General features: G+C 33.7%; 1 protein-coding gene across 1 annotated transcript in view; it reads left to right on the top strand.

Annotated features, from left to right (window-relative positions):
• Positions 1-25,861, top strand: part of tbc1d8 (TBC1 domain family member 8) — an 84,090-nt gene that overhangs the window by 5,627 nt on the left and 52,602 nt on the right. The window contains exons 2-6 of the mRNA XM_079822009.1: positions 10,273-10,383; positions 10,492-10,610; positions 11,795-12,023; positions 14,796-15,036; positions 21,527-21,734. Of these exons, the coding sequence (XP_079678135.1) occupies positions 10,273-10,383; positions 10,492-10,610; positions 11,795-12,023; positions 14,796-15,036; positions 21,527-21,734 (908 nt within the window). The remainder of the gene's footprint in view (positions 1-10,272; positions 10,384-10,491; positions 10,611-11,794; positions 12,024-14,795; positions 15,037-21,526; positions 21,735-25,861) is intronic.

Here is a 25,861-nt window from a genome sequence, read left to right as displayed (position 1 = left end):
ACGTTTTGTATCAAAATTTTGACTCTTTAATCTCATAATTATGAATAACTCATAATTAGTGTGTCATCATTTTTACGTTATATCATAATTCTGACTTTTTATATCATTATGACATAGGCATAAAACAAAATTAAAACTTTGTACATCATAATTTTGACTTTTTGTATCACAATTTTGACTTTTTAATCTCAAAATTATGAATAACTCATAATTAGTGTGTCATCATTTTTACGTTATATCATAATTCTGACTTTTTATATCGTTATGACATAGGCCTAAAACAAAATTAAAACTTTGTACATCATAATTTTGACTTTTTGTATCACAATTTTGACTCTTTAATCTCATAATTATGAATAACTCATAATTAGTGTGTCATCATTTTTACGTTATATCATAATTCTGACTTTTTATATCATTATGACATAGGCATAAAACAAAATTAAAACTTTGTACATCATAATTTTGACTTTTTGTATCACAATTTTGACTTTTTAATCTCAAAATTATGAATAACTCATAATTAGTGTGTCATCATTTTTACGTTATATCATAATTCTGACTTTTTATATCGTTATGACATAGGCCTAAAACAAAATTAAAACTTTGTACATCATAATTTTGATGTTTTGTATCACAATTTTGACTTTTGAATCTCATAATTATGAATAACTCATAATTAGTGTGTCAACATTTTAACGTTATATCATAATTCTGACTTTTTATATCGTTATGACATAGGCCTAAAACAAAATTAAAACTTTATACGTCATAATTTTGATGTTTTGTATCACAATTTTGACTTTTGAATCTCATAATTATGAATAACTCATAATTAGTGTGTCATCATTTTGACATTATATCATAATTCTGACTTTTTATTACATTATGACATAAAAGGACAAAAAAAAACTTTATACGTCATAATTTTGACTTTTTGTATCACAATTTTGACTTTTGAATCTCATAATTATGAATAACTCACAATTAGTGTCATCATTTTGATGTTATATCATAATTCTGACTTTTTATATCATTATGACATAAAAAGACCAAATTAAAACTTTATACGTCATAATTTTGAGGTTTTGTATCACAATTTTGACTTTTTAATCTCATAATTAGGATTTACTCATAATTATTGTCGTCATTTTGAGATATCATAATTTAGCACTATGACAAATGAAAATGAATTAATTAATTATATCATGCCCATTATTGTCATCATTTTGACATTATATCATAGTTGTGACTTTTTATATCATGACATTAAAAGTAAAAATTATAACTTCTTGCGTCGTCATTTTTATCCATAATTTGGACTTTATATCATCATTTTGACTCATATCATTGACAATTTTTTGGACAAACAAAAAACTTAGTATGTTATCATTTCATCTTGTATCATAATTATGACTTAGTATGTCATAAATACGATATATATAATTCTGACACACTACATATATATTATATATTTATATATAAGTTAGATCCCCCTAATATATATATATATATATATATATATATATATATATATATATATATATATATATATATATATATATATATATATATATATATATATATATATATATATATATATAAAATGATGACATGAAAACATTTTTTTTTATGTTTTTGAAAAAATTGTTCATAACTTTATTGTCACCAAGCCTGCATTTATTTGATCAAAACTAGAAAATGTTTGTAAAGCTAAATTCCAGAAATATGCCACGTAATGTGACTGTCATGGTTTATTGTTTTATTGACAAACACAGACATGATGTAATGCCACTATCAGAGTTGTGTGTGTGTGTGTGTGTGTGTTTGCCAGTGTGTGAAACTCCTCCGTCTCGTCTGAGCTGGAATGGTAACGTTACCCTGAGGACGTTTGTGTTTGAGCCGGACACATTCCAGGAGAGCCGGTTATTTGTCTTCCACTCTTTCTGTTTCTCTGCAGTGTAGACAAGAGCAGGAATGGCAAACATTAGACGCTCGCCATCGCCCCGCCTGAGCCTTTCCAGAGCGTGTGTACACACACACACACACACACACACACACACTTTCTGCTCCTCCGCGTGCCTTCTCATGCTTATCATGAAGTGATAGAAAACACGCAAACTCCCATGAACCCTCCTGGAGAGGGTATAGAGCTGGTCCAGTGTTCCTCCCGAATAGTGAGTATTTTTGAGTATTTTTACAACCAAAAACAAAAGTTGGTACAGTTAATTTCTCATCAATACAAATCTAGGGCTGCCACTAACGACTATTTTTATATTGATTAATCTATCGACTAATCTATCGATTAATCGATTGACCAATTAATCGACTAATATAGCGACCAGTTTAAAGGTTAACCGATTAATCTACAGACTGATTAATCGCCTAGTCTATTGATTAATCGATAAATCTATCGACTCATTTATCGGTTAATCTATCACCTAATATATCGCCTAGTTTATCAATTAATCGATTAATCCATAGACTAATTTGTTGATTAATCGCCTAATTTATTGCCTAATCTATCGCCTAATTTATCGCCTAGTCTATCGATTAATCGATAAATCTATCAACTCATTTATCGGTTAATCTATCGCCTAGTTTATCAATTAATCGATTAATCCATCGACTAATTTGTTGATTAATTGCCTAATATATCGACTAATTTATCGCCTAATCTATCGACTAATTTATCGCCTAGTCTATCGATTAATCGATAAATCTATCGACTCATTTATCGGTTAATCTATCACCTAATCTATCACCTAGTTTATCAATTAATCGATTAATCTATCGACTAATTTGTTGATTAATCGCCTAATATATCGACTAATTTATCACCTAATCTATCGCCTAATTTATCGCCTAGTCTATCGATTAATCGATAAATCTATCGACTCATTTATCGGTTAATCTATCACCTAATCTATCACCTAGTTTATCAATTAATCGATTAATCTATCGACTAATTTGTTGATTAATCGCCTAATATATCGACTAATTTATCACCTAATCTATCGCCTAATTTATCGCCTAGTCTATCGATTAATCGATAAATCTATCGACTCATTTATCGGTTAATCTATCGCCTAGTTTATCAATTAATCGATTAATCTATCAACTAATTTATTGATTAATCGCCTAATCTATCGACTAATTTATCGCCTAATCTATCGCCTAATTTATCGCCTAATTTATCGCCTAATCTATCGCCTAATCTATTGATTAATCGATAAATCTATCGACCAATTTATCGGTTGATCTATCGCCTAATCTATCCACTAATTTATCGACTAATCTAACGCCTAATCTATCGCCTAATCTATTGATTAATTGATAAATCTATCGACTAATTAATCGGTTGATCTATCGACTAATCTATCGACTAATTTATCGGTTGATCTTTCCACTAATGTATCTATTAATCTATCGACTAATTTATCACAATAATTTTAAACAAATTTTACTTAAAAACATTTCATTTCAATTAAATTCAAATTTATTTGTATAGCGCTTTTCACGATACATATCGTTTCAAAGCAGCTTCACAGAAAATGCATCTACATTACAATTTAAATTGATTTGTACATGTTATGCATTTCAGAAATGCACATATACAAGCACACAGATTAGCTAACTATCTATTATTAATCAATATATAATAATATAATTTAACTTGCAACGTTGGCCTTCAGTAGTGTACTATAAAAAAGTATAAATGTAAACAAGCCCTTGACAAAATGTAAAACTAAAAGAGTAAAAAGGTACAAATTTGTAAACCAACATAACAAAAAAAGAGAATATCAGCAAATACTTTTCATATAGAATAGTGTTGTCACGATACCAAAATTATGACTTCGATACGATACCAGACTAAAATACCTCAATACCGATACTGAATCCATATCATGGCAAAAGTATGTAAAAGTAATTGAATAAAATGACAGAACTATTCACTGTTTTATCCTTGTTTTAGGGTTAAAAAACCCTAAAAACTCACTTGGCTGGTTCATTGCGCACTATATGAACGTCCATGTTCAGGCTAATCAGCTTTAATTTGTGCTGTTGTTATTCCACACAATAGCTTACACTCCTCTACCAGCTGGAAAATGTCCTGCAGAGAGGAAATGATGCGTTAAAAGCCGACGCGAGGGCCATAAGTGGGAGAGTGTGATCCGCATTAGCTCATGTTGAAGAGAGAACATGGGGTCCGTAATGAACTTTAACTGCTGTTGTTTTGATTGTGCTGTCATTAGCTCTGGTTGCTCAAATGCTTTGTTTTTCTTTCCTTTCAATCTATAGAAATAAAGCTGACCTAAGTCTGATCAAGAGAGGTCTTTACATTCATTATCTCCAAAATTACCATCAATATAGAGACATGAAACAAACCAGATGAATCACGACATTTGATTGATTCAAAGCAAACAAAGACGTAATCAGTTCACAATCAGTGATGCAATATAAAACTACTGACTACATCTCAAATCACGGTTATCTCTACAGCGCTTTCACAGTAATAAACAGAATCAATGATGCAAACTTCATCAAATACGAGACTCAATTCACTCAGTTCTCCTCTTTTAAACCTCATTGATTCAAACCTGTGCCTCTAGTTTATTGCTAAATATTCATGGTTTCAGAGATAAATGTAAAAAAGAGAAAATGTTTTGTTTTTTAACGAGACTTTCCTATTTACTTATGTACTTAAGTGACAAAGATGTAGATTTTAAATGCTATAATAGTGATTTGATAATAAGAATAAGTGCTCCTCTGATGCCATCTACTGGTTATAGTGGTATTTTTTTAACCGTTGTAGCCGACTAGCGCTGACTGAATTGTAAGCTTTATTTCTTGTACAGCTTCTTATACCTTTTACTCTTATAATGGCTATTATTTGACCACACATAAACTGACATTTAACAGAAAGAGACTGGGTTGTGTTATATATAGGGCTGTCAAAAGATTAATCGCGATTAATCGCATCCAAAATAAAAGTTTGTGTTTACATAATATATGTGTGTGTACTCTGTTAATTATTATTTATATATAAATACACACACAAGCATGTATATATTTAAGAAAAAAATATTATTTTTATATATAAAACATTTATATTTATATATTATATATATGTATATACATGCAAATATTTCTTTAATATATACATGAATGTGTGTGTATTTATATATAAATAATAATTAACAGAGTACACACACATATATTATGTAAACACAAACTTTTATTTTGGATGCGATTAATCGCGATTAATCTTTTGACAGCCCTAGTTATATATCATATTTAATTTCATAATCATATATGCACACTTATTGTCTGAACCACATATTAATGTGTTTAATAAAAATTAAAAAAGTAAACGAAAAGAGGCATGGTTGTGTTTTATAGACACAAAAAGCGTCTGTCAGCTCCTGGAGCGCCTCGAACGCGCCTCTATTTCCAACTAGACCCAAATCTGAATTTGTGAACGCAGCATAAAGGCCTGTACACACCGGGACGAATATCGCGCGCGCTTATCGCCAGCGTTTTTCGTGCCGTTTTTCGGCGCGTCTTGAGTGTTCACACCCAAGCGATTTTCACTGGCGCTGCGCCGAGTGAACGCGCACATTCAGTCGATGCGCTCCCGGTACACAAGGTGGTGCTGCGGCACTTTAAGCCTCTGACACTCGCTTGTCACACAGAAGAAGAAGAGAGACAGTATTTACGTGCTTGCCAAAACCATAGACATATTATGTATATGGACAAAACCATTCACACACTTTTTGCTAACTGGCAAGCAGCATTAGCAGTTCATCTTCTTCTTTGTCTACTTACTACTTCTTCGTCGTATCAATGTGTGCTCGGCAAGAGCGTTTTGTGCTCGAGCGCCACCAAGTCGTGTTTTACTGTCACTTCAGCAGCTCCAGGCACGTGAACAAAAGCGCCGATCTCATTGGTCGGACAGTTTTTTACGCGCCGCGTCAAAATAAAAAAACGAACCCGAGGCGTTTTTTTAAAAATGACGCTTTTACGCCTGGCGTTTTGCGCGCCGGTGTGAACACTCACATTGGCGCCCATTGTTTAGTCCCGAGGCGTTAAACGTCGGCGATAAACGCGTGCGAAAATCGTCCCGGTGTGAACAGGCCTTAAGAGCTTCAGACCATGAGCTCAGATCCGTAAAATAGGGCCCAGTCTTTTGAATGATTCATTAAAAGAATCCGTTCATAGGAGTCGTTTGACTGCTCATGCTGTGTCAATAGAAAGGCGTGCATCTCACAATAGGTCCATTTATGATGTTTTAAGTTTATAATACATAAGCAAAGGTGTTCGGGACACCCAACCTTTGCTCTATTATCTGCTGTGTTTGTTTCAGAAAAGGCTGATCCTCACACTTTATTCCCCCAGACCTCAGCTCTTTATCTGCCATGTTATCAGCGGCTGCTGCTCTGCTGGTGTGTATTCTTGTCTCGTTTGCATTTGTGCTGATTCTGGTGGCTGCAGCTCAAATAGGAAAGTGAAACTTTGTCATGCTGATGTTAAATCAGGCCATATGAAGTACGGTAAGATAATATCTCATGCAGGGACGGTCACAGACTAAAGTTGCATGCTGTGAGCTTTCACACTTGGGTCCTCTTTAAAAGAACCAAACTCAGACTCCTTTAAGTGGACCAAGAGGTGAACCAAGTGAAAAAGGACCCAGTTCTCTTCACATTCACACTGTCCCTGTACCTGAAAAAGGACTCGGATCCTTTTTTGGTCCACTTCAGTAGGAATGTGGTCTCAGAACCCTTTGTGTTCACACTGTTGCTTTTTGGATCTAGTCCAGTTTAGTGTTTGATGGCTGACCCTATGGCCTTCAACATTTGATCCCATTCACTTACATTGTTTATGCCTCAGTAACCAAAATATTTGTTTGCAAAGATAATTTTTTTCAATGAAATTGCTACAAATGCTGTTGAATTAAGTAAGTTTATCTTTTGGAAAAAAGTTGTTTTTGCAATACTACACATTCTTGCACTAGCTGTATCACACACCTTTGTAAATAATAGGGATGCCACAATTCTCAATATAATATTGAACCGTTCGGTACGGCATTCACGCGCTTGTGAATTGCGTTTTTTTTGCATTTAATTAATTATTTTTCTACAAACTCTATAATTTGCCTCCATCCCAATACTGAACAACACAACAGACACTCACATTACAGGTTAGTGGTAGAGTTATACTCAGAGAACACTATAGTTATTCACAAGTTCATTATTTTCATGCGTTTTAAAGCCTCCATTTGCGTGCATATGCACTGTTTTAACATGCATTTTTCAGAGAGCGCGCACTAAACGCCTGTCAAACACGTGATTACTGCACTCAGTCGTCGTCTTACTGCGCTAATACTGTCAAATACACACAAGGTTAACATAAACACAGTCAGTTATGTCTAAAGTGAAAGTAAAATCGTGTGTGTCTGTATATTAGATGCGTGCAGGTCTTTAATTGACAGCAGCGCAGCCTATAGTGAACACGCTATCCTTAAAGGGACAGTTCACCTCTAAAATTATGTCATTATTTACTCACTCTAATGTTGTTCCAAACCTGTATTCATTCATTTTTGAGTGAACTATCCCTTTAATGTTAATACAACAACAAAAGACAAAGAGGAAATCACTCACTGTTCTTGACTGAAAAACTAATAAAGTAGCTTTAACATTTATTTTGATTTGTTTTCCTTGAATCAAGTTTATTTTATTTTGCAGAATGCAATGATAACATCAGCATCCAATACAATAAAATAATTTAAAAAGATGCAAATTAAATAAACTGCTTTAAAATGTCCAGGTGAAGTAGGTATGCCTAAAAACAGCAATCAAGTAAGAAATTGAATAATCACATGAAAAAATAAAACTGCATATACTTCATTGTATGACGTACTCGGCTGGTTCTTATATTAGGCTAGTAATGCAGATTATTCACTTAAAACAAAACCACCTGTTTATGTGAAATGTGTGTGTTTTTGACACTTTAAAATAAATGCAATAAGACGCTAAATATTCCGTTTAGTATCATACACTGTAAAGAAGAATTGTACACGTGCTGTGACAGCTGACTTGCATTAAGAAGCATTTCCTAGACAAGCAAAAGTTTTTGTCTTGTTTTGGGGGAAATAACTCAAAATTAAGGGAAAAAATAAACAAAATAATCTGCCAAAGGGGTAAGCAAAATAATCTTAATTCAAACAGAAAACAAGATTATTTTGCTTACCCCATTGGCAGATTATGTTGATTATGTTTTTGCTTAAAATAAGCAAAAACTCCCTTAATTTTGAGTGATTTTCCCCCAAAACAAGACACAAACTTTTGCTTGTCTAGGAAATGCTTCTTAATGTAAGATTTTTTTAGATATTTGGACTGAAAACAAGACAAAAATACTAAGTAAGAAAAGCATTTTTTGCAGTGTACACTGTTCGGAAGCGGTTGAAATTGCAATAAACAAGTGTAAATTGTGAACTAATAATTTGTAGAGATTTGCCAGAAGCAGCAGCCATGATGAACAGACGATTTGTACGGAGGCGTCTGATGACCAAATTAGGGATCGACCGATATGGATTATTTAGTGCCGATACCGATTTTTTTCCATCAGCCTTTAGCCGATGAGCGATACGAGCTGACGATTTTCTGGAGCCGATATTTGAAGGCGATACTGCTTTTGCTCCCTCAATTTACAACATAAAAATGACACAATGATCAGGATGATGACAATTTAAAATTTACAATTAAAAAAAGGCCCATTTATTGAACTAAAAAAAACTATATTTAACAAATAGTAAAAACAGGTGATGTAGAACAAGAAAAAAAAGAGTTCAGTGGTGAAAATAAATTCTGAAAATAAATATTTAAGCATAAATAAAATAATGACACTATTGCACGCAGTATCAACAAGCAAGCAGAATAATAAAGTGCACACTGACTGTACTATACTTCATTTTACAACTATTTACAACCTAGTCATTTAATGGTTACACTCTAAAAAATGCTGGGTTAAAAATAACCCAAGTTGAGTTGAATATGGACTAACCCAGTCCATGGGTTGTTTTGACCCAGCGGTTGGGTTAAATGTTTGCTTAAAACAACCCAATCACTGGGTTAGTCCATTTTCAACCCAACTTGGGTTATTTTTAACCCAGCATTATTTAGAGTGTAGGTGCACTTCACTTAATCTCTTGTAGAGCAACACCAGCGGTAATTCAGGAGAAAATCTCCCAATGCTCCACGTGAAACTTCAGTCTTTCCACCTTTTACCATCGTGTCAATTCTCAGTTGATTTTGATTAATAAAGAGAGTTTGAAGACGGTGAGAGCTGCCCTGTGGACGCCTGTCTGTAAATAATGCAGGGAAAAAAATATCGGTGAACGCAGCAGCCTTATATCGGCCGATGCACGTAAAAATCGCAAATATCGGCCCGATATATCGGTCTAACACTAGACCAAACTACACTGGAATTCGCGAACAGAAAAATCAAGTAAGCCCAGAGCGGTTTGTGTTCAGATTGCGTGTTTTTAGCGAACCGTACCATAAGATGAGATCGAACCCTACCCAGAACACCTCCTGAGATGGGGTATAATATAATTTAAAGAGGTCTGAGATCGTTTGAAGTGCTCACATATGGGCCAAAATCACGCCAACCGCGCTCAATCAAACCCCCTAAAAAAGTATGAAAACACCCTAACATGTAATCAAGCAGGACTGAAGTCATGTGCCTAAAATGCTGATATTTCAGATGTCAGTGAAATGGCACTAATACTGACATGCTTGTCTAATTCTGTGGACAACATGGGGATTTTAATGTGTATTTTACAGTCCATATTGTTCTGACTTTCTGTGTGTGATGCAAGGCTCAAAAGTGCGAGCGTTTCACTTTTTAAAAATAGATATGTGTGAACTTTCAAATCTATTTTGCAGCATGTGTGCAAATAACACAAAGTTCCTGCAGGTCCTTATGTGTGTGTGTGCATACACCAACGAGGCATTATATTATGACCACCTTCCTAATATTGTGTTGGTCCCCCTTCGGGGCATGGCCTCCACTAGCCCCCAGTGCTGTGGGATCCGACACCAAGATGTTAGCAGCAGATCCTTTAAGTGCTGTACGTTGCGAGGTGAGGCCACTTGTTTGTTCAGCACATCCCACAGATGCTCGATTGGATTGAGATCTGGGGAATTTGGAGGCCATGTGTTCGCCTAATAATCATTATCATCAGTATAATGTGGTCTGTTTGTATTGCAGGTTTGCTGGTGGGTGCGTTGGACACGGTGTTGGACTCAAATGCGCGGGCGGCCCCGTTCCGGATTGTTCTGCATGTGCCCGAGACGCAGGTCAGCTGGGTCATAGCCAGCGGTGAGCGCTCGTCTCCTCTCAGTGTGTCATAAACACGAGTGTGTAATGCAGTCACTCGCGTGTGTGTGTGTGTGTGTGTGTGACGGTGTTATCGCTGTGTGTTTGCAGGAGCCACGATAGAGGAGGTGCTGAAGCACTGGAAATGGCTGGATCAGAACATTCTGCCTTACATGGCCGTGTTTGAGAATAAAGAAGACGCTGCGAGTTTTGTTCTGGGCAAAGTGAAGGTACAGTCACACACACTTTTTATGAGTAAAAGATTAATCGTCTGGTTGTGGTTATTAGTTCTAATCGCTATAATTTGAGAACAGCAATAATTGTTTCAATTTCAATCATATTTTGCCACTCAAATAAGGAAATGTAAGTGCTTAAAGAAATCAAATTAGTGATGTTGTGTCCTTTCCAGTGTTTTAGGAAGAAGCAGTGGATTATCTGACTGGGAGTAAAGGATAGAGAATATATATTAAAAAAACATTATCATTATAGTTATTATCCTGACCTTAGTGTGAATGGGCCTTTATAAAGTAGACAAACATAGTCAATCGTTTCCATTATATTATATTAATTATTATATTATAATATAATATAATATAATATAATATAATATAATATAATATAATATAATATAATATAATATAATATAATATAATATAATATCATTTAATACAATTAATATAATATAATATAATTATTATATTAATTATATTATGTTATATTATATTATGTTATATCATATTATATATTATATTATATTAATTATATCATATTATATTAATTATGTTGTATTATATTAATTATATTATGTTATATTATATTAATTATATTATGTTATATTATATTAATTATATTAATTATATAATTATTATATTATATTAATTATATTAATGATATTATATTATATTAATTATATTATATTAATTATGTTGTATTATATTAATTATATTAAATTATATTATATTAATTATATTATATTAATTATATGATATTATATTAATTATATATATATTATATTATATTATATTATATTATATTATATTATATTATATTAATTATATATTATATTAATTATATTATATTAAAGTAGACAAAGATAGTCAATGGTTTTCTAGAATATACTATATTATTCATTTTCAAAGCAATAAAGTAAATCAAATGGGTTTGATTTTATTTTTTAAATAATTAATTTAATCTTTCATTTTTCATCATTTTTATCATTTATATTTTAAACAATTTCAAGTAAAAAAATAACATTAGGCTAATACTGTTTGTAACATGAAGAAAACAATTAAATCATGAATTGTGATTATTTGTACGACAGTTAGTTTTCAGCACAAAACCCATGATTGTGAGTGGCCTAGTTTCCTACAGTCATTGAGTTCAGTCCAGACTGAAATCTCTGGATATTTCGCAGGGTTTGATTGCTGAGGAGGTTTTAGGCGGCCCGGCTGCAGGAGAGGATGATCCGGCTCGCTTCCGGGAAGACCTGGCGCGGTTCGAGCAGCGCTTCGGCCTCCCTCAGCGGGAGAAACTGGTGTCGCATTACTCCTGCTGCTGCTGGAAGGGCCATGTGCCACGCCAGGGCTCTCTCTACCTCACCACCAACCACATCGCCTTCTACTCCTTCCTGCTGGGCAAAGAGGGTGAGCCGGAAAATAAACTGCACCACGGTTTCCACAGAGACAGGAAGCAGAACGACTGCTTTCAACACACTGATCATAATCATACATGTTTAATCAGATCCTCATATGAGAATGATTAGTGAAGGATCATGTGACACTGAAGACTGGAGTAATGATGATTTTTGATCACAGGAATAAATTACACTTTAAAACATACTGCAATAGAAAAAAGTTATTTTAAATTGTATTAATATTGCACAATTTTAATGTATCTTTGATCAAATAATTGCAGCCTTGTGAGTAGAAGAGACTTTTTTTCCCCCAAAAAATTATTTGAACATTATTGTATATGGAGGACCAAACCTGAAGAAATTTAAAAAATAAATAAATATGGAAATAAAGGGGGGAAAAAATAAATAAATAAGAGTTAAAAAACTGCATTAAAAATCAATAATAAATAAAGGATAATAATTAATCAAAAATGATTACATTTTAATAAAAATTAATGATCTGTTTTATCAAGTAATTTATTCTTTTTTTAATTCTTTTTTTATTATTACACTTATTTATTTCTGTATTTATTTAAATAATTGCAGCCTTGGTGAGTATGAGACTTTTTTCCAAAACATTAAAACAATCTTTTGAATGTTATTGTATATGGAGGACCAAACCTGAAGGAAAAAAAAAAAATATATATATATATATATATATATATATATAAAAAAAATATATATATAAAAAATATGGAAATAAAATACATGAGGGAATTAATAAATGAATGCATAAATTATTAATATAAATATTATTGGGAAAATAAAAAAAGAATAAAAATACATTGAAAATAAATAAAAATAATAATAAATGAAGGAAAATAATTAATAAAAAAATATTACAATTGATAAAAAAAAAAGTTATTTATTAATTTATTTTCCTATTACACTTATTTATTTATTTATTTATTTCTGTATTTATTTAAATAATTGCAGCCTTGGTGAGTAGAAGAGACTTTTTTCCAAAACATTAAAACAATTTTTTTGAATGTTATTGTATATGGAGGACCAAACCTGAAAAAAAAAAAAAAAAAAAAAATTATATATATATATATATATAGGGGGGTTAAAAAGAAATAAAAGTTAAAAAGAAAAAAAAATACATTCAAAATAATAATAAATGAAGGATAATAATTAATAAAAAATTTAATTATTGAAAAATAATAAAGGAGTTTCTGAGTTTTTTTTCCGAAACATTAAAAATATCTTTTGAATGTTATCGTATATGGAGGACCAAACCTAAATATAAATATAAATATGGAAATAAATACCATATTTATATTATACCATATTAAATACCAAATAAATGAGGGAATACATTTTTTTTCCGCATAAATTCATATAAAAATTAATTGGAAAATAAAAAATAAAAGTTGAAAAGAATAAAAATACATTAAAAAGAAATGAAGGAAACATTTTAAAAATAAATAAATTCAGGATTAAACTTGATTAAAAATTAATCATTTGTTTTATCAAGTCATTTATATATTTTCCTATTACTACACTATTTATTTATTTTTAATGTTTGGTCCTTCATAATTGCATGGTTGAAAATATTTAAAGATGATTTAAATGAAAGTAGACCAGCTGCATCATTATTTGGCAATTATGTAATGGGCAGAACATGTATAAATATATATATTGAGTAAAATCCTTTTATTTTAGATGAAATGTGGAACATAAAGTGTCTGCAGTAGCTGTGCAGTTTGTGTAGGATCTGAGGTGTTGCAGTGAGATCTTCCAGTGTTGTCTTCTCCATCGAGTCTGGCCCTGTCCCGTTTGGCACTAGAGGTCTTCCTGCGATGAGTCTGCACTTTCAAACTAGTGATGCACCGATCATGATTTTACATGGCCGATTCCGATACCGATTTTTTAAATAAAACTGGCCGATTCCGATACCGATTTCCGATTTTTTTTTTTACACAGTAAAAGAACGAAAGTATACATGAACAAGATGTTTATTTGGTATTTAACAGGCTAAATTGGCTTTTGGCTAATGAAAACAAGTCTGCAATCTGAAATTAACGGGACTTTGAATTGGAAATTAAAAGGCTGAAAGGTGAAATTAAAAAAGATGTTACTTAAATCAGCATTTAATTTTAGATTCAGTCACAGTGTAAAGAAAAAAAGTCTTTACCAGTGAAATTAAATAAAACCAAAGTATATAATTGTTCCAAAATGTTAAATCAAGTAATGTTTAGTGCAACGAAAAAACTAAGATGCTACAGCAGGTGCTTTTTAAATCAAATTAAGTCAATGTAATTTTAAGGTAAAATAAAAATGATCAGCCTACAGAACTGATAGTATTTCATTTCTAAAGTGCAGCATGTTCTTCTTTAGGCTACACAAAGAAATATTTCGGCTTTGTCACAAGTTAATCTGTTTCGTTCTCATCCGATCCAACACGTGAGAAGCTGAGCTGAACAAACGCTCGTGCAGGCGGAGAGGTAAGCTCGTGAAACTTCAGCTCGCGCAACTTCAGCTCGCGCAACTTCAGCTCGCTCAACTTCAGCTCGCGCAACATCAGCTCGCGCAACATCAGCTCGCGCAACTTCAGCTCGCGCAACTTCAGCTCGCGCAACTTCAGCTCGCGCAACTTCAGCTCGCGCAGGAAAGCGGCTCTTCATTCCCTTCAGCGTATCTCGTCTCTTCCCTCAGTTCTCCAGTTTCAGTTTGTAACACACAAGACACAAAATGCTGAATGAAATGCTTCAAACACTAATGCATGTTGTTTTGTGCGCAGTGAAGCTGTTAGTTCCCTGGGCGGAAGTGACGCGGCTGGAACGCGTGTCGGTGGGTTTGCTGACGGACGTGATCCGCGTTCACACGAGGCGGAAGCAGAGGGAGTTCTCCATGTTCCTGAACGTGGACGAGGTGATGAAGGTCATGTGTCAGCTGGCTGATATCGCCCTCCGCAGGCTGCTGGACAGCGGCGGACTCACCCTCGACCAATCACTGCAGGAGTCCACCAACATCACCAAGAGGTTTACATCTGCTTCACATTTACATTACAGATTAGCCACATTAAAAGGCATTAAAATAATTAGCCACCTTAAAATAATTAGCCTTCAAAAATCTGAGATCTGAATTAACGTCACCATGAAATCAAAGTTGACCATTCTAATTTTTCATGGAAAATTGCTGCATTTATTATAAATTATTTATCGGTGCACATATTTTTTTATTTTTTATTCATGTGCTTCGTAATCTTGAATCAGAATATCTCTCTTCTCTGATGATGTGGGCGGGGCAACCGGTCACTCGCATGAGATCCACCAATAGCAAACCACAACCGTCCAATCAATTCCCCACAGACAAAATCAAGCCCCGCCCTACATTTGTTCTTGTTTGAGAAGCGTTTCACTCGTACGGCACAATAGAGACTAGCACAACCTCCATTTCATGCTGACTTTAAATCTGAAAATAAACTAAAGTTTTAGAATATTGAAACAAAAAAACATGATATAAAATTAATTTTTAAACAAAATCTGAAATTCTGAATTTGTAATTCAGATATAAATAATCTATAACAAACTTTTCAAAGTAATTTCCGATATTTATCATACATTTAGACAATCAGGCTCATTCGATTAAAACTAGAGCCCTGCACGGGCCTCAAATCTAGGCCCTTGCCCAGCCCTGACCCGAGACGCCCCTGTATATACCATTTATTATTTATTTTATATGTATGATTTATTTATTATATTATTTTATTTTATTATATTATTATTATTTAAATGTATTTATTTTAAAGCTTAAAGGCCCTTTCACACTGGACGCGTAACGAAAAAGCGAAGCGGAAAAAGTTAATATTTCGTGTGCGAATAGTTCGCGTCAAAACCATTCACATCAGCCGCGACGCGAGTTGTGATGTTTCATAGCTCCAACATTCCCAAACATTTGCAGCGACAGCTGAGAAAACACGGACACTTCATCATCCAGTGAAGACAAGCTTTTCATTTTATTTAAAAGACCGAACAGAAGGTTTTTTGGTGCACCCAGTCTTATGTGGCGTTCACACCGGACGCGATTCGCGCGAATAATTCGGTGGAGGTGGACGCGTGTACATTTTGAGTTTACTCGCGCGAATCGCACGTGACATTCACGCGATTCGCGCGTTCAAAACGCTCAATTCGCGTCCATCGCGCCGCCTCAATCGCGCAAATCGCGCCGCAGAATGCCATTTCGCGTCTCTGCATTGACTTAACATGTAAATCACTCGCGCGAATCGCGTCCGGTGTGAACGCACCATTAAAGAACAGCGAGTCTGAAGGGGAGTATGCTAATCTCGTACAGGAGCTAAAGCTTTATCATGGCCGGTTCCGCTCTTACTTTCAAATGTCCGCGTGACATTTTGAGGAGCTCCTCCAGAGAGACAGTAGCACCGCATCTGACGAGACACACACACAAACAAACACTGTCCGACAGCTTTTCAAAATGCTCGGCCCGAGTCCGAAAAAAAAAAAAGTATCCTCCCCATTACACATTGTTCTAGCCATTAAAATAGTTCAGTTTTGTTTTTAATGTTTTAAAGTAATTATTTCATTTAGTTTCTTTATTAAGTTAATTTAGAAAAATGTTTGAAGCATTTTATTGTTCGTTAAATTAAAGTTTTTGTTTTTTGAAGTGATGACTAAGCGGCCAGCGGCTGACAGTGAGTTAACCACGTTTGATCAATTTAGCCCCTCAAATCAACACTTGACTTGTCTTGCTTATAATACAATCCATAGATATAAAAGACTTCAAGCATCACAATGTTAGTTTAAAGGTCCCATGGCATGGCATTTTTCTATTCTTTTATAATGTTTCCTGAGGTGTACTTATATTGTTAGTATGATTTTTACATCATAAAATGTCATAATTTAGAAATAAAAGGCATTTTTTCTATACTGCTGTTTGCCCTGTGGCTGAAGGCCCTGTTACAAGAGGCGTGTCTGCTGTGAGACTTCAGTAAAAACGGCCACTGTTGTGATTGGCTGACATCTTTGCATTTGAAATGAGCGGAGGGGGCGTGGTTTAACGAGGTCTACGAGGCACAAGGCTGTGCCAGAGAGACGGATGGACCTGAGTTCACTTCACATCAGTTCTCTCAGCACATCTCAGTTCAGTGAACTGTTGGAGTTACTAGAATATACTTCAGGTTATTAGTTTATTTCTAGTCGGAGGAGCTGTCACTCATGTCAGAAAGTTAGTAACTTTAGTAAATCAGCGCTGACTGGAGACGCGAGCCGTTTAGAACGTTTCAGTCCGATTTGGTGAACTGATTCGGTTCACTAAAAAGAACCGGTTCAAAAGAAAGATTCGTTCGCGAACCGGACATCACTAATGTACCAGAGATGGAGCGATTGCTAACAAAGTTATTTATAGTAACTACTGAGTTGTGAGAGCTGTCAGCGCGAGTTTATTGTGTTTGTATCTGAGAGTTCAGAATAAACACGAGTCCCAGTCACACCGAGTCCGTCTTCATCATTATTCTACCAACTTTGTAACACATGCAATGTACCATTACAGCTGTCGAGATGAACGAGTAAGTGTTCATTATAGCATTATTTTTAGATATGTTCCTATCATATGAAAAGCGTCAGTGAGTACACAGCGCAAACAAAGACACAACAGCAGTAATCGAATCTAATCCAGTTTATTGTGGGGCTAGGCTGGCTACTCACGCTTACCCCCCTTCTGCTTAATCTCGCTCCGCGTTTGGTGCCTCCGCTGTGGGCCAGATGCAGAACTGGGGGTCGGGGATGTTGAAGGCCGAGCTCTGGCGTGTGTGAGGTTTATCTCTAAAGAGATGTGAGTCTGCTGATGTTGAGCAGAAACGACTGTATGCACATTTTAGAACTGATAGACGTGACGAGGACGTACAAAAACACTGACTCGCAAGATAGAAAACACGAAAACACCGTTCTGTCGGGAGAGAGAAGCTGCAGCGTGTGCACGAATAATAAATAATTAGCTAGTAGTGTTAGACCGATATATCGGGCCGATATTCACGATTTTTACGTGTATCGGCATCGGCTGATATAAGGCTGCTGCGTTCGCCGATATTTTTTTCCCTGCATTATTTACAGACAGGCGTCCACAGGGCAGCTCTCACCGTCTTCAAACTCTCTTTATTAATCAAAATCAACTGAGAATTGACACGATGGTAAAAGGTCGAAAAACTGAGGTTTCACGTGGAGCATTGGGAGATTTTTTCCTGAATTACCGCTGGTGTTGCTCTACAAGAGATTAAGTGAAGTGCACCTACACTCTAAATAATGCTGGGTTAAAAATAACCCAAGTTGGGTTGAAAATGGACTAACCCAGCAATTGGGTTGTTTTAAGCAAACATTTAACCCAACCGCTGGGTCAAAACAACCCATGGACTGGGTTAGTCCATATTCAACTCAACTTGGGTTATTTTTAACCCAGCATTTTTTAGAGTGTAACCATTAAATGACTAGGTTGTAAATAGTTTTAAATGAAGTATAGTACAGTCAGTGTGCACTTTATTATTCTGCTTGCTTGTTGATACTGTGTGCAATAGTGTCATTATTTTATTTATGCTTAAATATTTATTTTCAGAATTTATTTTCACCACTGAACTCTTTTTTCTTGTTCTACATCACCTGTTTTTACTATTTGTTAAATATAGTTTTTTTTTAGTTCAATAAGTGTTCCTTTTTTAAATTGTAAATTTTAAATTGTTATCATCCTGATCATTGTGTCATTTTTATGTTGTAAATTGAGGGAGCAAAAGCAGTATCGGCTTCAAATATCGGCTCTAGAAAATCGGCAGCTCGTATCGCTCATCGGCTAAAGCTGATGGAAAAAAATCGGCATCGGCACTAAATAATCCATATCGGTCGATCCCTATTAGCTACACATCAGAAATCACTGATCACAGATCAGAAGGAACTGAAAAAAGGCTTCTGTTTTCATTTGAACATCCAAACACTGAGCAACTCGTTTAAAAGCCATGATCTCTCGAGGACAAACAAATATAGAGCTCGCTTGGGCGTGCCAAATTAAAACCGTTCCTGTTTTGACGTCAAACCAGGAGACTTCAGGATTGGCTCGTCTGGCCTGTCATTTTCTCAAAGGCAGAGAGAGACAGCCAGAACTCGGTTTACACCGATTAACATTTCTATCCACTTGGGGACAATATTCAGGCTAGGGGAACTCATATTAATGTTGAAAAACCTCATAAAATGAAAATGTCATGCCATGGGACCTTTAAACATTTAGCCTTCTATCACCACCACTACCACAGTGAAAAGGCATTTTTGACAAGCTGATGCTGCTCGCAAACGAAACTACACAATCTAAACAAATAAAATAAAAACATGCAGGGTTGTCTTACCTTACACCTCTCCACAAAAATGAATATAAATCCGATCTTCAATTCCCGCACTATATGCACATTTAACTGAGTTCATGTCAAGGAAAGCAACAGATATGAGCTGCATTATATTCATCAGCTCATTAGATCAAAGACCGCATTATGAGAACGAGCGACCTGAGCACTGCTAAGAGCCTTTAGTCTCATTAGTTTTAATGAAGATGATTGTGTTTTCGAGCATCTTAGCCTATTGGCGCGAAGCCTGGCCCTAGGGGCGTAAAAAAGTCGGGGCCCGTCGGGCTCGGGCAGAAATGCAGGGCTCTAATTAAAACTATTGAAACTAAAACACAGAAACCCAAAGCTCTTCACTACCACCCGCCAAAATAAAAGTTTGGTTTAACTTGGAAAAAATTGTGACAGAAATATATGACTATTGTGTAGTACAAGGTACATCTTAAAGTAATAATAATAATAATAACATTTATTAAAACATCACATTAATTTATTATTATTATTAAACAATTTATTAAAATATTATATTATTATTATACAATTTATTAAAATATTACATAATTATTATACAATTTAATAAAATATTACATTGTTATTTTTATACAATTTATTAAAATATTACATTATTATTATACAATTTATTAAAAGTCACATTAATTTATTATTATCATTAAACAATTTATTAAAATGTCATTTTTATTATTATTATACAATTTTTAAAAATATATTATTATTATGATTATACAATTTATTAAAATGTTACATAATTATTATACAATTTAATAAAATATTACATTGTTATTTTTATACAATTTATTAAAATATTACATTATTATTATACAATTTAATAAAATATTACATTATTTTTATACAATTTATTAAAATATTACATTATTATTATACAATTTATTAAAAGTCACATTAATTTATTATTATCATTAAACAATTTATTAAAATGTCATTTTTATTATTATTATACAATTTTAAAAATATATTATTATGATTATACAATTTATTAAAATATTACATAATTATTATACAATTTAATAAAATATTACATTATTTTTATACAATTTATTAAAATATTACATAATTATTATACAATTTAATAAAATATTACATTATTTTTATACAATTTATTAAAATATTACATTATTATTATACAATTTATTAAAAGTCACATTAATTTATTATTATCATTAAACAATTTATTAAAATGTCATTTTTATTATTATTATACAATTTTTAAAAATATATTATTATTATGATTATACAATTTATTAAAATATTACATAATTATTATACAATTTAATAAAATATTACATTATTTTTATACAATTTATTAAAATATTACATTATTATTATACAATTTATTAAAAGTCACATTAATGTATTATTATTATTATACCAATATTATTTATTTATTTTTATTATTTATTTATTATTTTTTTTATCTAAATGTATTTATTATATAGCTTTACTCCGTGGAGTTTACTTATAAATAAACAAGCTATGTTTACATTCACTCTTTACCAAATACCAAAGGTCCACCAAATGCATTTTCTTTCCCAGTAATGAATATTATGATAAATATATGAAATATATAATGTGCTAGATTTTATGGTCCATTATGTGAGTCTTCGTACAGATGTTGTTCTTCCATTGAATCATGCTGGAGAACATGATCATCAGGTTTAGTTTCAGAGACATCAGTGAACCATCTTTAGCATCGGCCATCCAGCCAATCACCAGCAGGGTTTTGATATGTATACACTTCCTCCGCTAAAGGGGAAGTATGAGAGAGACAGTGAAAACAAGTAAAGCAGAAACTGAGGATGGCAGAAGTATAGAGATACCGGTGTTTCTTAGAGATTCAAGCGGTTAACGTATGATTTAATAATAATAAACTTTATTAATGTAGCACCTTTCATACATAGAATGCAGCTCAAAGTGCCGTACATGAACGTAAACCAGCAGCCATGATCATGTGACACAAACACACACAGGTCATGAGTGTGTTTGTGGGTTGTGTGATGTGTGTATTTATAGAGCCGTGGGGTTTTGTTCTTCCTCCGCTGCTGCTTTGATGTTGGGAAACGCTCAGATCTGATGTTTGTGTGTGTTTGTGTGTGTTTCAGGGTCTTGGAGGAGCAGGCTCTCAGACAGTACGTGCTGTCTCTCTTCGGCTTGCCGCGGGCAGAGCGTCTACAGGAAGTGATGTCATGCTCGGTTTGGAGTCCTCATGCCCGCTGCCACACGCCGGGCACCGTCTATACCACCGATGGGTATCTGTGCTTTAGCAGCCGAGAGGAAGGCCAATGTACGCTCATTATACCGCTCGCAGAGGTACTCCATCACACCTCCTTCAAAGCCTATCAAACTAGGGATGCACCAATTTATACCAATTTAAAGTTTCGAGGAATAAATAAAACGTTGGTCAGTCACTCAAATCAAATCGCGATATATACTATGTGAATATTAAGCCGCAAAAAGACTGAAAACTGCATGTTTCTCTGTCTCTGTGTGAATGGAGCAGATGTGCGGTTTCATTTACCACACACACACACACACACTCAAACTGAAACTCGCTGTGTTTTTCAGCCTCTTCCGCTTCAATATGAGGACATGAATGCATCTCCAGTCACTTCATGAGCATTTTACCGTCATAAATATGATTTTAAAAGTCGTCATATTTTCAACATTTTATCTCACTATTATTTTAAAAGTCCTCATTATGCATTTGATAGATAAAAAGTCAAAAATGTGACATGCTAAGGCATAATTACAGGGCTCCAGAGTGCGACTAAATGGTCGCATTTTGCGACTAAAATTTGAAAGTGTGCGACTGAATTTTACATCCAGTCGCACATGTGCGACCAGTAAATTTGCCTGCTGTCGGTACTGGAGAAATTAAGAAAATACACTTACTAATTATAATTGATAGACGTTATGTCTGGCAAATTCTATCTTTGCCAGCCGTTTCTATATGAGATAATATTAAACCATTTGTCCGTGATGCATTTTTGCCATTCGCAATCCAGAAGAGAGAGAAAGCGAGCGAGCGCTCACGTGGAGCTGCAGCGAACACAACACCACCGTCAGCTTTAATGAGTGACGATGGCCAAGAGAACTACACAAAAGTTTAGTCTTCTTAAACTTTAGGGATGTGCTGTGATATTAATCTAATTTTATTTTCGATTTTGGCTTCCAAGAATTATAAAAAGATGGAATGAGTTAAAACTATTCCTGTAGCCATGTTCGTCGAGCTCATCCTTCCCTTCACAGCCTTGCGCTGTCATTTCTCCTTAAACCTAAACTAAACGTCAGATTCAGTGATTGTTGTAAACTGCAGTCTCTACTGTTGCTAAACTGCGGGATGTGTTTGATAATAAAGAGCTATTAAATGCACAAAAATCCGCGCAAGAGACGCGGTTTCCAACTTCAAGGCGGCTTATGTGTGTGTGCTGCGAAATGGACCGACTTGCACTTAATATTTTAGGCTTCGCGTGCGCGTCTAAACCATCAAATAAACAACAAATAGCCGGTGTCAAAATGACCGGATTGGAGAGTAGTTATTTTAACAGTTTATATATTAAATGGGCGTAAATAGTTTGGAGAAATAGGAGAATATGATATTATTAGTTCTACATTCGATCGGTCTTAAAGGGGCAGCGTCTAATAAACCTGCTGACGATTGAGCCATTAAAGCTACACTATGTAACTTTTCCGTCCACTAGAGGTCGCCTGTTCAAAACAAAGGCGTAGTTTGATGACGGCACGTTTGAGCGCAGAATCTCGGGACATGTGGTCTTCACCTCACAGCCGGTGGGAAACAGTCAGGATAGGACTCGGGCAGAAATCATGTTCATGGATGCGATTATTAACATTACTGTAGTCTGAAGCAGAGCAGTAGCGAGTGTTGTGGAGCTGAGCAAGGCCGCAGGAGCGATTGAAGAGCGGGACTGTTATTATGGCATAGTCGCTGGCGGGACTTTTATTATGACACGGTTGCCGGCGGCACTTCCTCTTCTCCAGTGCTGAGTGTGAGGTAACACAGCTCTGTTTATCGTATTAGATATATCTGAGTGTGTTGAAAAGGAAGTTATGACGTTCGCTCGGCGGCTGCTATGACACTTGTTCACACTGCAGTGAGAGTAAAGTGTTTCACTGAATAAAACCGGAGACCGAGGGTGACGCAGATATGACGCAATCGACAGGCGACTCCCTCACACGCATAGCTCACACGTCCCGGCTCCTTGGTTAAAATAGCAATTTTCTCACGATTTACAAATAGTTGAAAACATTTGGGATATTCTAAGTACTCAACTGAACAAAATATATAACACTGGCCTAGTGGTTTCTGGATGTTTTACTGCAAAAATCCTACATAGTTCACCTTTAATTCGAATCGAACAAAAGGCAATTAGAAAATATTCACATCTCTTGAATTAATAACTTTTATAAGCTTTTATAAGCATTAATCTATCAATTTATACAGTGAAAACTATGCAGTGTTATTTTACATTTCATTACTTTATTAGATTTCTTTGTAGGTTTGTTCTTTACTGTAATATTAATGTTAGCAGACCTTCCGAATGCCTACACACTGGTCCATTCACAAAATAGATGTTTTATATTTTTGTTCAAACTTTGTGGTTTCTTTTGCTATAGATATTTTACTTTTCAGATTATAAAGCCATGTTAATTATGTTCTTAATTGTGTTTATTTTTTTTATAAATTTTAAAAAAAAAAAAGTATAATAAAAAGAACCGGTAAGAATACTGTTAAAGTACCGGATCGATAAGCAGTATCGGTAAGAGTAGTAATACCATTAAAACCTTAACGATACCGATCCCTATTAGTAATACAGTGGAAATTAGTAGATTTGGTTAGCATGTTGATTTACGGTGTGCGCCCCTAAAATTTCTGGTTGTGCCCCTAAAATTTTCAGTTGGGGGCCACTGTGCTCCTAGTGAAAAAAGTTAGTCTGGAGCCCTGAATTATAAGATAACGTTGAAAGTATGATTTTAAAAGTCCTCATTATTAGATAAAAAGTCAAAAATATGATTTTAAAAGTCATAATAGTGAGATAAAAAGTCGAAAATACGACATGCTAAGTAATAATTATAAGATACATTTTCAAAATATGATTTTAAAAGTCCTCATTATTAGATAAAAGTTAAAAATATGATTTTAAAAGTCATAATAGTGAGATAAAAAGTCGAAAATACGACATGCTAAGTAATAATTATGATACATTTTGAAAATATGATTTTAAAAGTCCTCATTATTAGATAAAAAGTAAAAAATATGATTTTAAAAGTCATAATAGTGAGATAAAAAGTCGAAAATACGACATGCTAAGTCATAATTATGAGATAAAATGTTGAAAATATGATTTTAAAAGTCCTCATTATTAGATAAAAAGTCAAAAATATGATTTTAAAAGTCATAATAGTGAGATAAAAAGTCCAAAATACGACATGCTAAGTCATAATTATAAGATACATTTTGAAAATGTGATTTTAAAAGTCCTCATTATTAGATAAAAAAGTCAAAAATATGATTTTAAAAGTCATAATAGTGAGATAAAAAGTCGAAAATACGACATGCTAAGTAATAATTATGATACATTTTGAAAATATGATTTTAAAAGTCCTCATTATTAGATAAAAAGTCAAAAATATGATTTTAAAAGTCAAAATAGTCAGATAAAAAGTCGAAAATACGATATGCTAAGTAATAATTATGATACATTTTGAAAATATGATTTTAAAAGTCCTCATTATTAGATAAAAAGTAAAAAATATGCATATTCTTTGACAGTGAAGAAAATGCAGTGTTATTGAACATTAAACCTACCTAAAAAGCACTGTTTGTCAAGAAATGATTTGATAATGCAGCAATAAACTAGCTAGTAGGCTATAAGTTAATGTATGTTCTTTGCTGATTTAAAACATGATCAGAACACACATTTTATCAAAATCAGAATCAGAATGAGCTTTATTACATTTGACAAATATCGGTATCGGCCAATAATTGCTTGTTAAAATCGGTATCAGTATCGGCCCCAAAAAATCCTATCGGTGCATCCCTAGTAAAAACGTCTCAATGCAGCCAAAAAGTCATCATTTATCCAGACAGTTTTTAGTTTTTTCGAGGAAGAGTCGCTTGTTTCTAGCTCCAAAAAGGACGACAAATGCACCATAAAAGTATCATAAAAAATTATCAGTATTGCCCTTTTGAACTTTTAATGATGACATTTTTATCTAATAATGAGGACTTTTAAAATCATATTTTCAACATTTTAACGTATAATTATGACTTTTAAAATCATATTTTTGACTTTTTATCTAATAATGAGGACTTTTAAAATCATATTTTCAACATTTTAACGTATAATTATGACTTAAAATCATATTTTTGACTTTTTATCTAATAATGAGGACTTTTAAAATCATATTTTCAACAT

The sequence above is a fragment of the Gobio gobio genome, assembly GCF_949357685.1.
Source record: "Gobio gobio genome assembly, chromosome: 7".
NCBI classification, from domain to species: domain Eukaryota; kingdom Metazoa; phylum Chordata; class Actinopteri; order Cypriniformes; family Gobionidae; genus Gobio; species Gobio gobio.
Note: the sequence above shows the minus strand (reverse complement) of the source record. Positions and strands in the feature narration are given on the sequence as shown.